The sequence below is a fragment of the Phoenix dactylifera genome, chromosome 17, assembly GCF_051530095.1.
Source record: "Phoenix dactylifera cultivar Ajwa chromosome 17, Ajwa_hap1_PhDact_Kaust_v1.1, whole genome shotgun sequence".
NCBI lineage: Eukaryota > Viridiplantae > Streptophyta > Magnoliopsida > Arecales > Arecaceae > Phoenix > Phoenix dactylifera.
In genome coordinates, this window is record NC_143206.1 from 12545928 (window position 1) to 12560489 (window position 14562).

The 14562-nt window shown below is 40.6% G+C and overlaps 1 protein-coding gene across 1 annotated transcript; it reads right to left on the minus strand.

Moving 5' to 3' along the window:
• Positions 1-905: 905 nt before the first annotated feature.
• Positions 906-5096, minus strand: GH3.9 (putative indole-3-acetic acid-amido synthetase GH3.9). The gene is made up of 4 exons (XM_008791701.6): positions 4332-5096; positions 3631-3732; positions 2396-3207; positions 906-2111 (listed from the first exon to the last, which is right to left on the minus strand). The coding sequence occupies exons 1-4, from the start codon at positions 4619-4621 to the stop codon at positions 1537-1539; spliced, it is 1779 nt and encodes a 592-aa protein (XP_008789923.2). The 5' UTR covers positions 4622-5096; the 3' UTR covers positions 906-1536.
• Between the last annotated feature and the right edge of the window lie 9466 nt (positions 5097-14562).

Here is a 14562-nt window from a genome sequence, read left to right on the forward strand (position 1 = left end):
GAGGGAGAAGGGGAACGGGGGGGTTTTGGGCGTTGGCGAGGTGTTTTGGAGGGGAAGAGCGGGGTGGGGGGGGGGTTTGGGGGGTGTAGAGAGCAATTTAGGTGAGGGGGTGGGGAGGGTGGGGGGTAATTTAGGAATTTTTAATTTTTTAGGGGTGTCCTTAGCAAATGGGGGGGTGTAGAGAGTATTTAATTTTTTTTTAATTTTTGGGGGGTGTCCTGAGCAATAGGGGGGGTGTATATAAAACCACCCGTATATAAAACTCTAGGGTTTATTACATCGGTCTCAAATTACGAGATTGCCCTGGAATTCGCTCGCCGTCAAACCCCATATCGACCGTCCAGATGCCAACCATCACTTGGACCGGGTCCAAGAGGACAATCGGTTGGTTTCTTCTTCTTCTTCTTCTTCTTTCTTTCTTTCTTCTTCTTTTTTTTTTTTTTTTTTTTTTATAACAACGATGGCTCGCACCTTAAGATTGTGGATGCAACCAACAAAATCCAAAAATAATAAATTAGAAAAAAATCCAGCACTATATCACGCTTCCTCCAAACAAAATCTTTAGAAGTGAGCCGCATAAAAAGCAACCCAGTCATCGATTGGATTCGTTGGAGAGTACGTCTTCTCCAAAAATGGACTCGGCCCGTCGTGGAGTCAATTCATGATTTTTCGGTCCAAAACTTTAGCCAAATTCGCGGCCCAACCCTTATCTTTTTCCAAGCATAAATCTTGAAATTTTGTTCCTAAGCATGCATTTGAATAAACAACTTTAGGGATATCCCACCAATTCTTGGCAGAGAAGATGAACATTAAGTCATATGTGTTGTCAAGCCCTTCTCATTTGTAATTAATTAAGCTTAGGTATAAGCTATGAAAGTTCTCTCTCTTTCTCTCTCTATACATCCATACACACACACACACATACATGTGCACCCTCATTCCTGCTGCCCCATGATAATCGCTTGCAACTTTTAATAAACATAAAAACTTCATGCAAAAAAAGATTAAAAATTTTGTACTTGTTGGCTAAGGTATGTGCAGAGATTACATTCCATCAGCGAATGGAATATTGTTAATCATCTCTTAACCAATCGTAATCATTGACATGTCTCTTATGATTTAGGAGAAAGAGTAGCTATTGATCTCTTGACTTTCAAGAGAAATATATTATCGATCAATGCTGAGGAATGATGTTATGAATTACAACGGGCAGGAGCATCATCATCACTTTACCTAATCAATACGATAACAGATATTCAGATGAAGACCACCAGTAGTTCTTTCAAAAGTGGAGCACCAAATCATCCAATCCTAATGATAAGTGGAATAGATGTCTGCCAAGTTTGACCAATAATGTTTGACCATATCAAATTATAAAATAAAGTTCAGCAAAATCAAAAATAAATTAGGCGATATGTTTAGTCTTCAAAGTTAAGCAAATCTTCCTCCCAAGACAAAAATCAGAGGATAACCAATTGCTTCATCATTATGGAGGGGTGAAAGAGTTGCTAAATGACCTAATTACTCTATTGTAGCCTAAGGATTCCACGTCGGATCCCGAGGGCTAAAATAACAACTCCTAACTTTTGAATTAAGAAACTTGAGTGCGACACTGGACTCAATGCACCTTGGTGTCTTGTACTGATTGATTGAGCTACCTTGGCTAATGAATATGTCCATCAAGGCTTCAAAAGTGCCAGCCTCAACCAAGCGAATTTCCAACGGTCCCACGGACTTATCATGCGACCGACAACGTCGATAGACATAGTCAAGCGATTCTTCAATGGCTATACAACAATCTTGGAGAAGATGATCATCCAGTGTCATTGTTTGGCTTGTGTCATCAGAGGTGCATTTGATCTCCCAAAAGAGCACGTAGTGTCCAGGAATAGTGGATGTCTCTGCGTAGCTAGTGTACTCTACAAGAAGGTAATTGTTAGCTTCCAAGAGTTTCTTTGAAGTTGTTATACTCTTATGGAGGTCTTCTTCATTAGTCTTGTCGTTATCCACACTAAGCACAACATTTCTCCGGCAAATAAACTTGAACTGAGGAGCATTATTGTGGAAGCCACTAACTTGGAGCACATCTCCAATCCTGTACCTATAGAGTCCTGTGCTAAAACAAGGTTCATAAGATAATGAGCCAAGACTATATAAATCTACCATATTATTGTAATCTAACTATTCAAACTAAATGAGGCATTAAAGAAATTTAGTTTCAATTTATCTTAGTTGCACCGATTCTCGCCTCTGATTCGGCATGCATGCATGCGTCCGGTGCAATCTTAGACGAAAGATAAGAGTTCATAGCTAGTAAATCTTAAAGATTATTTATCAAAAATTAAAGGAAATCGAACTAATCTGACCTATTAATCCTTCATTTACTTCAGCTTACCGGCAAACGTGGTGACGACGAGCTCGTAGTAGCATCCAATCTTGACATCAACCAAGCCCACCACCTTGTCATTCTCCACCTCCTTCAGTTGATCCAAGCCCAAGCCATCCTCCAAGGGTATGAACTCGAAGTAGCCCATGTTGGGTACCAGAGTGTAGGAGACCTCCATTGGATCGCACAGGGGCCTCAGATTCACACCGAAGTAGCACTCCGAGGAGGCATACATGACGCACACCAGAGGTATCTTCGCATCACTGTAGAACTCGAGCATTGGAATGTACTGCGCCATGGACCCCGTTAGCACTGCCTCGAGGTACTTAGCCTTAGGCCACAGCCGGCAGATGATTCCCTTCCACGACCCACTGCTGCAGATGGCTTCGATCTCGTCGGCGAGCGTCGGGTTCGGCGATGCGAGCAAGGCCGACATCGCCGACCGGCATTCCTGGTCGGTGATGGCGGAATTCAGCCGGCCGGAACGTATGTCGTTGGCCAAGTCGGGCCAGTGGCACTCGAGGAAGCTGATGGAGCGGAGGAAGGCGGAGGCGAAGACTGCGCCGAGGCGGAGGACGTGGTGCCGGTGGACGAGGCCGGCGAGGAGCTGGCAGTACATGCTCTGGTGGCTGTCGGGGCAGAGGATGGCAGCGTCGGGGCTGGTGTAGTCATTGAAAGCATCTCGAGGGCGATGCCGGAAGTGGTGGCTCTTGTAGTAGCTGGTGAGGACCGGCCGGGCGGGCATGCCGCAAGGCGTCGGAATTTCGGCCTTGACGAAGAGGAGGTACATGGCCTTGCCGTTGTCCAGCCCTGGGATGTGCCTGAGGAGATGGATTTGGATAGCAAAGCAGCAGGTTATTTTGATAAGCCGCTTGGATAGCACAAGTTTCAGTGTAATCCATGAACATGATGCTAAGTATTAGATCTTGCTTTATTAACATTAGAATGGCCCAAAATCACTTGCTTGTGACAACCAATTTTACTACTGACAAAGGCTTCAAAGTGGCATCTTGTTTCCAGGAGGTCAAGAAGTTAAGGGGCCTTATGCATTAAAACTTTCAAGGTAGTAGAGAAAGAGAGAGAGAGAGAGAGAAAGTAACTGTTGTAATGGATTGAGCCAAGATTTGCTAAGCATCTAGGCCACCTTTTGTTTCTTAGAAACCAAGAGCAAACAATTTGTAGTACCAAGTGCGTCTGTAACATCTAATAATTGTGTGATTTGGTTTGCTGAAAGATATTCTTACTGGTTCATAATGGGCATGATGAGGTTGTAAAGATAGGTTCTGCGGTCAATATCCTCTGCAATAGATGGCATCAACCTTGGCTCCCCACCGGAAGTCCCTGAGCTGCATGCAAATCATACACTTCAAAAACCTTGGCATGGTAGACTTTTAAGATCGATTTGCTAAGGTAGAACTTTGTAATGTTATTTTACAGAAAATTTAGGACACAATAGCAGAGCACCAGGATTTGAAATAAATGGCAATTTATTTCAAAAAAAATCACTTGTTTTAAAAAAAATTGAGCTATGATATAGGACAAGTTTAGTGAATGAAATAATAAAAGAAGTTGAAATATTATACTTTGGAGATAATCAAAAAAACAAGATGAGGGTTTTGGACAATTACTAGAATTTTGTGACTACTCTCACCGGGCAGCCTGCAGGGGAACAAAGGGCTGTGGGGGGCCTCCACAAAGACCACACACAAGCCAGTATGCTGAAATAAATGTGGATCTGGATGGGACTATTGTGATTAAGACTGGATGTGTTTTTATCTAAGGTGGGGATTCTCCTGCTGCAATCAACCTTGTGTTCTGGACCCCAAGGAACCCATATGCAGTGGTCTCTCTAGGCCAAGTTAAAAGAGATGCCACAAAGAGTTGGTGTTTAGACCATCACTGCACCATACTATGACAGAGAAATGGAGGGGTAGAGAGAATGCACCTTATCAACATCTCTGTAATTGGGCAGCCAGATATGATGGAAGAATCCTCGCCATTAGCAATCCTCTGTATGTATGGCTGGATTTCATCATACGTGATCACCGGCACCCTGCGCTTGTACTCGGCAACATCTGTAGATCCCTCCATATACTTGTTCAAGTACTCAGTGGCTCTATTTCTTGTAAGGATCTCCTTCAAGATCATCTCTTGGACTTCTCTGGCATTCGTCGTCAACCTTTCAAGCTCTCGAAGTGCATTCTCTCCTTTGTATTCCAACATCTTCCCATCCATATCTCAATAAAGCAAAAGGATAATATGGATGTTAACAGAGAAAGGAAGGCTAAAACCGCAAGGTGATGAGTATAGAGTCTTGTTGGTGCTTATATAATGTGAGTGGATAAAAGTAGCAGCTTATCTTCTTCTTTTCTTGGTGAATCTGCCGAATTCCAGCCAATCTGGCAATGCAACTCCAGTGGGTGGAGGACCCATGGACTTTTTCGACAGGACAGCATGTTTCCATACTTGTAGAACTTCCACAATTAATTTTACTATTCTATGATATCCTTGCATGCGAGGTAAACTTTGAAATGCTCTATAACCACAAAGTCTTTTTGCTCATCTGACATGGAGCTCCACCATGGAAATTTGTTTCATGTCCTCATGATGATTTTAAGACTAAGGTTTCCTTATCTGCTGAAAATCACATGAAAACAATTTAGATATAGTCACTTAAAACGTATACGTGTGGTAGAATTCAAGCAGCATGATGATCGACAAAATCGAAATATAGTTGATTGATTGGATTTTAGTTCTGGACTTATTTCTATTTATAAATGAATGATAAAGTTTCACCAGCTTCATGGTGGAGGATCGTAGGTCCAAAACAAAAATTGGCATTTCATCAAACATTATACGAAATCAGTTGAGCTTGATTAATATCTTTGACAATATTATGCTGTATTAGTTAGGTTTAAGCATATGAGACTGAAAGATAAGAAGCTCGATTCGAGGTTTCAGACATAGTGAAGTCCAGTGGCTCGTCCAACTCCACCATGAAAATTTTTAATTTTAAGCTAAAATAATGGAACAATACAATCAAATGCTTTTTCAATTTTTATACTGTACTTGAATTATTAAAGGTGTTCATATAGTAGACACTGAATGAAATTTAGCTGCAAATTGTTATACATATAGTAGACACCTTTTTTCTGGTAAGATAATTTTTAATCCACATGAGCTAAACTTGTTAATTAATGTGACCAATGGATCAATTATTTTACACAGGGAATCCCAGAATAGACAAAATATGTCGAGTGCTGCGGACCGCAGTATATCAAAATATCAGGTGACATGAACCTGTAAAGCTAGTCCTGCAGACAATGATCGAGATATTCTGTAGTATACTCTATTTGTTCCAAATTCAAGATAAACATGATTAGTGATTCTGGTAATCACTATTAATATCCTATGACAATGTCGTAAAGCATGTTATCTACCTCACCTTATAAATATTTTCGTAAACATAGAGTGTACATACTAGAAATTTTATGACCTAGTTACTAAGTTTTCAGTTCTACCAGCAGCTGATAAGATTTTTCATCACCTTGGCTGTCTACATTGGATTTTCCTCCTGCTTCTTTTTGCACATGATAGTCAAAAGTGCGGTGTTCCTGCTTTTTGAGATCGATTAAATCCTAGCACTCTGGTAGCCTTGTCTACATGGAAGAAATCGATCGAGATCGCAGTTCATGATTCTTGCACAACCGAGCACGAGCTAAAGCAGGAATCGTGTAGGTGACGGACATTTTTGGCACATGTCCTGCCTCATGTAGCTCCACTTGTGTTAGTGCCACAAAGACATTGATACAGACAACAATTTGTAATGACAGTCCATATCACTCACCATCACATCTGGGCATCTTGGCTCAGGTTTTAGTTGCTAAGATAGCGAGGAAAGCTGCGAAATTAAGCATGCAAATGAGTGAAGAGGAGGGTGAAAATGAACTAAATCTGTCATATTTTTATGGCTGATTTCTTCTTTTCTTTGTCCTTCCCTATCAATAAACACAGCCTTTATTCTGCTGCTTTCTCCTCGAAACATGACTGAAGTGTTAATTTGCTGAGGTTCCACAGGGTTTTTGAAGCAAATTCTGTCTCTTACCCTTTCATATATTAATCCAGATGGAAAGCTAGATAGTTTGCAATGTATATCGTTGTGTCGGATTTCATGCAGCACAAACTTTGCAAGAGAGATCACTTGAGATTATATCATATATCTATGTATATGCTGAAGTTCGAAATCGTGTTGGCATGGTATTTAATTATTTAGATCAAATTTCGAAACATTTGCCAACTTGCTTGCATAAAATTTACATTTTTTTCCGAAGAAAAAGGCACACCAATGTCCTGTTGCCTATAATTGTCTCTAAATGGACAATGTATTGGTTCAGGGCTAAGTCTCCATTTGATTCTTGTGCAGAACTCATTTACGTACAGAACTTCTACTTCTTTGATTGGCATAATTATGTGCAAAACAAGCGACAAAGTTTTAACACTTTGCATGGCCACAATCTATCTGAAAAGATGGCAGAACAAAGAAGGGTGCTCCAAAGATAAGATTGCATCATATCTCTTGGAATATAATCTTCTAGAGGTGAACTCCATTTACATCTTGAAGCTTCTGTAATAAGATTTGCCACACGTCTCCACAGTCCACACCCCACATTTCCTGTCTTGGAGTTGCTGCGAAAGACACCCCTGTCGCCCGATATCTAAGTAGCTGGTGACATCCATGCGGAGATGGATCTCGGTTTGCACAAATGACAAAGAAATCTTTATGAGATCAATAGTGTATTATTCCATGCATCGTTGGCGACTTAAAAGGCACAAACGAATGGAAGGAAATTGCAGGAATACTAAAGATTGGATTGCACCAAGATATTCGACGACCGGATCCGATCGCATCGCATCACAATATATTTCGTGATTGTTTGGCGTCACCATCATCAGAAAGCTTGTCGTCTTAGAGAAGGTGGGTGCTCGCCACATAGGCTACAATCCTGGTAAAGCCTTTGAAACTCACCAAAATGATAACACCCCAACAGTGCAGTGCACTGATGCTTTTGTTGGAGCAAAATAGATGCTAATAACATGCAAATAGTATCAAATAATAATAGAAAATAGAGCTGAATAATGGGACATAAAATAAACTCAAATCCACTTCACAAAATTCTTCATTTCAACCATGAAAAACTGAAAATATAATTTACAAATATGTAAAAAATCAACAATTAAAAAGTGCCTTTTCTTCTTATAATTTTCTTCTTTTTAACATTAAAATCTGCTCAAGAAATTTCTCCTACCAAGCTCTCACCACTTTTTTCTTTTTTTCAAAAGAAAACAAAAAGGCACACCCTCATACCATAAAACCTATGGGCTGGTTTTTCTCTTTCTTTTATATAAAATGAGACTTAAACTAAGAGGCTATTAAGTACACTAAAAATCAAAAAAAATACATAGGATGCCATAAAACAAAAAGTCAAAAGAAACCCATTAAATTGGGTTTACATTTCCAACATCCTCTCTTAAATCCAATTTTCAAAAGTCTCCATGCCCAACATGTTCTTCAATCTTCTAGACACGTCATGCTTTAATAGCTTCGTGAAGATATCCGTCACTTGGTCTTCAGACTTGCAATGCACTAATTCCACTTTTTGCTTCTTCATATGCTTCCAAATAAAATAATAGCGAGTGCCAATATACTTGCTTTTCTCATGAAATTCTGGATTCTTAGCCAAAGCAATTGTCGATTGTTTATCAACAAAAATCTCCGTGGCACTTTCTTGAGGAAAACCCAAATAGTTTAACAAATTTCTCAACCAAATAGAATGAGAAATAGTAGAATTTGTTGACACATACTCCGCCTCAAACGTTGATACCATTTCCCATAAAGAAGATATAACTAGAGGTGCTCTTTCTTTCATCCAAATCTCTACCCCGGTCACTATCAGAATAACCCACAAGTCTAAAATCATGTAAATAAGAATAGAATAAACCATCATTGAGTGTACTTTTGATAGAGCGTAGGATCCTCTTAGCCGTATTTAGATGTGAATGATCTGGTATTTTCATATATCTACTAATTAACCCAACACCATATAGAATATCTAGTCTTGTGCAAGTGAGATATCGGAGGCTTCCAACCAAGCTTTTGAAGTAAATAGAATCAGTATTGCCATATCCAATACTTTTTCTTAACTCCAAGCCACATTCAAGGAATGTATTAATCTGATTGCAAGACTCCATTCCAAACCTCTTGAGAATCTTTTTTGTATAGCCACTTTGAGAGATGAAAATTTCATCTTCTATTTGTACCACCTCAATACCAAGAAAATGAGCCATCAACCCTCTGTCATTTCAAATTCTCGGATCATGCTCTTCTTGAATTTATTGAACCATTGTCATAAAAATAATTGTCTATTCTTGCATTCCATGCTCTTGGTGCTTGCTTCAACCCATAAAGAGCCTTTTTCAACTTGTACACTTTGTCTTCATGACCTATTTTAACATACCTCAAAGGTTATTCTACATATATCTCTTCTTCTAAAAAGTCATTCAAGAAAGCCGATTCCACATCAAGTCGATAGATTTTCCATTTGTGTTGAGCAGCCAAAGAAAGAATCAATCTAATAGTCTCTAACCGAGCAACGGAAGCAAATATTTTATCAAAATCAACTTCGGATTGTTGTTTATAACCTTTTGCTACCAACCTTGTTTTGTATTTTGAACTTCTCTCTTTGCATCTTTCTTTGTCTTGTACACCCACTTCACACTAATTGATTTTTTTTTTCTTGCGATAAGCTTGTCAAAACCCAAGTGCCAAAAACAAAAATCTGCTCAAGAAAGTTTTCCTACCAAGCTCCACCACTCTTTTCTTCTTTTCAAAAAGAAAACAAAAAGACACACCTTAGTACTATAAAACGCACGGGCTTAAACTAAGAGATTATTAAGTATATTAAAAAACTAGAAAATTACATAGGATGCCATAAAGCAAAAGGTCAAAAAAAAAAAAAAAAACATTAAATTGGGTTTACGTTTCCAGCAGCTTCAAATGCAATGTGTACGCGAGAAAAAATTTATAAAGGCATGCTAAAGGTCTCTCCCAAGCTCCAACTACTCTCCTTTTAAATCCTTTCGCAGGACAAGAAGGTGCAGCTTTGGTCGCATTATGGTGCTTCCATTATCCAGTTGATGCTGGACAATTAGCCATTGGTCGAACGCTGGATAGGATTCAACATTGCCATGTGCTTATCAACTTCATCCACTATTACAATGTGTGCAAGAATAATAATGGCAGTCGTCAAATCAACGCTTTCTGGAATTTATCAGCAATGATGCACTATAAGGTGGATGATGGATCGATTCCGACTACCAGGACAAATCTTCCTCATTCTAGGATTCTACTTGCTTCAGTACTTCAACCAGAGGCTACTAGTGATGATGGGTCGTGGATGCACAAGTGCTTGACAAAAAGAGCAGGCCATACTTTCAACGGAGGGAGGAGGAAAGGGGTGGGCTTGTGCTTCTGTTGTCCTTCAAGGACCATGGTGGAGGCTGCCTTGTGGTCATGAGAGGTTGACAAAGAGAAAGTTCTGTCCATATGATCCACATCCCTCCATTTGCTTGTTATTGTTTCTTGGACTCATTTTACCACACACGCCTTGCACATCTCTCTCTCTCTCTCTCTCTGTGTGTGTGTGTGTGGATTAGCCAATGAGCACATAAGTGAAGAATCATGGACTAGCTTCAATTAACTTGCAAAAAGAAGCATCTGTTATATGATGAGCAACTTTTTTTTTCGCACACTGCATGAAAATATCTTATCCACGTAAAAGGAACGGTCTAGAGTGCTCCTGTTGGTGGATTTAACCGTATTTACGCGACTTTAAGTAAGGATGTCAAAATTTTTATTGGCGAAATCTATTGTTATATTCTAATTCTATGACAAGAAGGAGCAGAGAAATTTTCGTTCCTAAAGTTAGTTGATATATTCTATGCTGCTATCATGAAATGACTGAAGGATGTGTACATCACTGTTTTTTTTTCGAACAGCACTCAAAGTCGTTTCCTGTGATAATCTTGCAAATATTAGGATCATCCGACAACAAAAACAAAAGCCATCAACTTCTACCTCTTTGGCACCAGTCTCCTGAAGCAGAGATTAAGAGGTTGGATGCGAATCATACGTCAGATAAAAGGCTTATCAGTGCTTGCTGTCCACTTTAGCTGCCTGGCCACAAGTTCAAGCCTGTCTTATTCTAGCCAAACGAGCAGAGTTACCAAAATAATGGTAGTGAAAATTAATATATCATAATTATGAAAGTGAGCAAAAGATGATGATAAGGATTTTATATTTGATACTAACCTCAAACCCAGTCTGTTTCCTTACAATTAAGTGAAACACCGCATAGAGATTATTTTCACACACAGTTTTTTTGCAGGGAACTTCTGCCATTCCTTCTTTTATTTTCACTTTTCTGAATATTTACCGATGAATGATCTAAAAAAATTTAAGAAAATTTAAAGAGAACAGGGATTTCATGAAACACATTTGCTCAGTCTAGCTCACTTTTTCTTCTTGGTTTTTGAAAACCAAAACAGAAAACATCAGCAATACCAAAAGGCCCCTAACAGAAGGATCTGTCCCTCATTTTGCAACCTATTACTACATTTCCCTGTTCACCAGCCAGACTTGGATCTAGCTAGGAACAATGATTGCTTCCATCTCTGTTGGCCGATTTCCACGTCTACAGTTATGCACTTTGCATGCAAGTACTTACGTATAATGCATTGATGCAGTGCAATCCTCCCTACTGGCCATTAGTTAAAACTCAAACTCAAAGAATCTCAATCAAAGATCACACAAGAATTTTGCACTCCATTTGGGGCGAAAACATCGAAAAGTGATGGCACGACTTACTAGTGGATTCTATAAATGTTATGGCAGCATTATACAGCAGTTGAAAGCACCCCTCTCAACAATCCTCACCAACCACTACCTTTCAAAATCATCTAATCCTAAACTTTGATAAGTGAAAGGATCTGAATTTATAATATGCTTAATCGAATGATATGACTGAAAGTGATCATTATGTCTGATGCAATCAAAAGTTGCCAACTTGTCAAAAATATCTAATCTCTACTGTAAATCCTCGTTTAATTCCAGTTTCTTTTACTGTATATGATGGGTATTTAAATAAATCCAATATCTAATCATTGCTCCATTAGAATAACCCTTCTGTGATAAGACTACCTATTCTCAGTTTACTTTTTTTACTGTTCATCCACTAATGATAGTTATAACAGCGGTTCATTTCCACAAATAACCTGTCAAAGGCTTGATTATGTGAAGTTGCAAGTAATAATCATAGCCTCAATGACCATGAGGATTTATAATCCTGTTATTAGGGTTCCCATTAAGCAAGATCTCGGTTCATGTTCTAAAACCATTAGCAAGTGCAGGCTAAGGCAAAAACAGATCCAGATTTTTACAAATATCGCTCGCAACCGCTGAACTAGATGGATCAACCAATCATAGTGTTCATGTTTAGCACTTGGTATGTGTCAGCATGCAGGCATGGGAAGAAGCAGCAGCCTTCACCATGTTGCCTCAGTGCCGCTTGTTTCAAGAACTGCCACATTCACAAACTCCCTGTGATGTCGGAAATTAGGATCAAGAAGATGGCCGAATGGCCGAGCAAGATAGTTACCATAGCACCATGGAAGCGCAATGGATTTGGAGTTTCTCCACCAAGCACCATGATCTTCCTTTCCAATCAAGGCATGATTTCCACCCCTAGGTGGCTCAACCACAGGGAAGTTTTAGATCTTCCGTCGCAAGCCACGGCCCGCTCCTGAGTGATTTGACATTGGAGTTCAGGTTCTTCCTACTATAGGCATGTTTTTAGATATACTCCTTCTTGCACAATCTGTAGAGAGACTTAAATGTTTAGCTTCCATCCAGTTATCATTGTGCCTAACCCAGAAACAGTTTTGTTGAAAGAGGGTGACTAGCCCGATCGAACTGTAATTAACTAGTGACCTATTAACCGGCTACGAAAAAAGTTCCGGCTAGGTCATCAGTTGCAAAATATCGGTTTCAGTATTAGCAGACACCCTAGGTTACCATTATTGACCACCATGTTGGAAATAAAGGTTGTGTAAGGATCTGAATTTGGGCCCGTTATTGGGCCCAAAGAACTGAAGTCGGCAATGGATGCCGACTTCAGTTTCTCTTCGTGGTCTCCCCACGAAGACCACGCCGGCCGAACGGCCAGCGGGATCTTCGCACCACCCCCCCCCCCTCTTCCCTCTTCCCTCTCTATCTCTCTCTCTCCCCCTTTCTTTCTTCTCTGAGAGCCCCATCCCTTCCTCTTCTTTTTCCCCTCTTTTGAGAAGGTCGCCGGAGCCCCGTCACCGCCGGAGCCGCCATCGCCGCCGGAGATCCATTCGTCGACGACCGGAGGTGAGGAAGACAACCATCAATATTTTTTTATGGATTTAAGGGGAGAGAAAAGATGGGGAGTCATTCGGTTTTACCTTCCCCTGTTTCGGAAGAATTTTTTTTGTGATGTTTGGCCGGCCGACAGTGGCCGGCCGGGGTCAATCCGGCCGAAACGGGTTCGGCCGGAGGTGGGCGAACGGGGGCCGGGCTTCCCAGCCCCGGTCCCTCTCTTTCCTCCCTCTCTTTCTTCCCTTTCTTCTTCTCCTTCTTCTCTTCTTCTTCCCGTCCGGCGCCGCCCGTGAAGGTGGGATGGCCGACGGCGGCTGACTGAGCGCCGCCGCCGAGGGCCACGGTCGACCGCCGAGGGCCGACCGGAACCACCAGTCACCCCCTTCTTCCCTCTTCTTCTTCTTCTCCTTCTTCTTCTTCTTCTTCCTCTTCTTCTTCTTCTTCTTTTTCTTCTTTCCTCTTCCTGGGCGTACTTCTATTTTGGCCTGAACTTGGGTTGGGTAGTGGGTTAGGTTGGGTAGTGGGGATCAGACCATGAACTGATTTAGATTATGAACCGGTTTAGATTATGAACCGGTTCCACCTATCCTTTAAATTGGGTTTGATTTGAGTTTGATTGAATGGATTTGTTATGGGTTGTTTTGAGTGTAATCTGGTTCGTTCAGAGTTGATCTAATTTGGGCTGAGTTGGGCCTGATTGGATCTGTGGGCTGGTTTGGGTTGGGCCCGAAATTTGATCTAGACCTGTCATCTGGTTTGGTTCAATTGGGCCTAATCTGTTTTGGGCCACAATTGGCTGTGGGTTTAAAGGGTTCTGATTTTGGGGTTTTAGTTTACTTGTTCTTAGGGTCTAAGTCTGATATTAGGGGCCCATTTTAGGGATCTATGAACTTAAGGGTTTAAGGGATTAGAAATAGTTTAAATTATATTTCTTAGTTAATTAAATAATTAAAGTTTGTGTTTTAATCAGGGGTTCGTGATATTTGTGGCAGGAATTTTTAAGCGAACCCAGGTAGGTGACCTATTGCTTTAAAGTAGAATTTTAACATGTATCTTGCATATGTTGATGTTATGATTTATTATTGGCATTATGTGTTAGATTTAAAATTAAATATTTAAATTTCACAAATTGTTATATGCTTTACTGATGGGAGTATGATTATGACTTTAATTTGGAAAGTTGATTTATTGATTTTTAAAATCCGCGTGACTATAGTCTAGGCCCCGCCAATGGGATGATACGTTGGCCCTGTCGACTTGTACTGAGGAACTAGTTCCGACACCGCGACCACCGGTGATAGAATAGTGGCGGCACAGGGGTGCGTTTTGCTCTTCGGAGCGGCTCGGTGGAGCGTGAGTTTGGCACCAGGGGGTGCGGCACAGTGGTGCGTTGGCTCAGTGGAGCGGCTCTTCGGAGAGTTGTATTGGCACTTCGGTGTAACCATGCCACTGGGTGATGTGGCCGTAGTCATGCGGTTGAGTTATTTTGAGTCTTGGATTGGATTTACGGGTTATCGTGTGGATTTTTGGATTGATGAGTTTTAATTGCTTTTTATATGCATGACGACATGTTATATGATGACTTTACTGCATGATGTTGCCTACTGAGCTGTTAGCTCACTCCTACTATTTACATTTTTGCAGGTGATGACATATGATTATGGGGATTACGGGATGGAGTGATCATGATGTAGTTAGCTAGTGGATATTGACTTTTCCT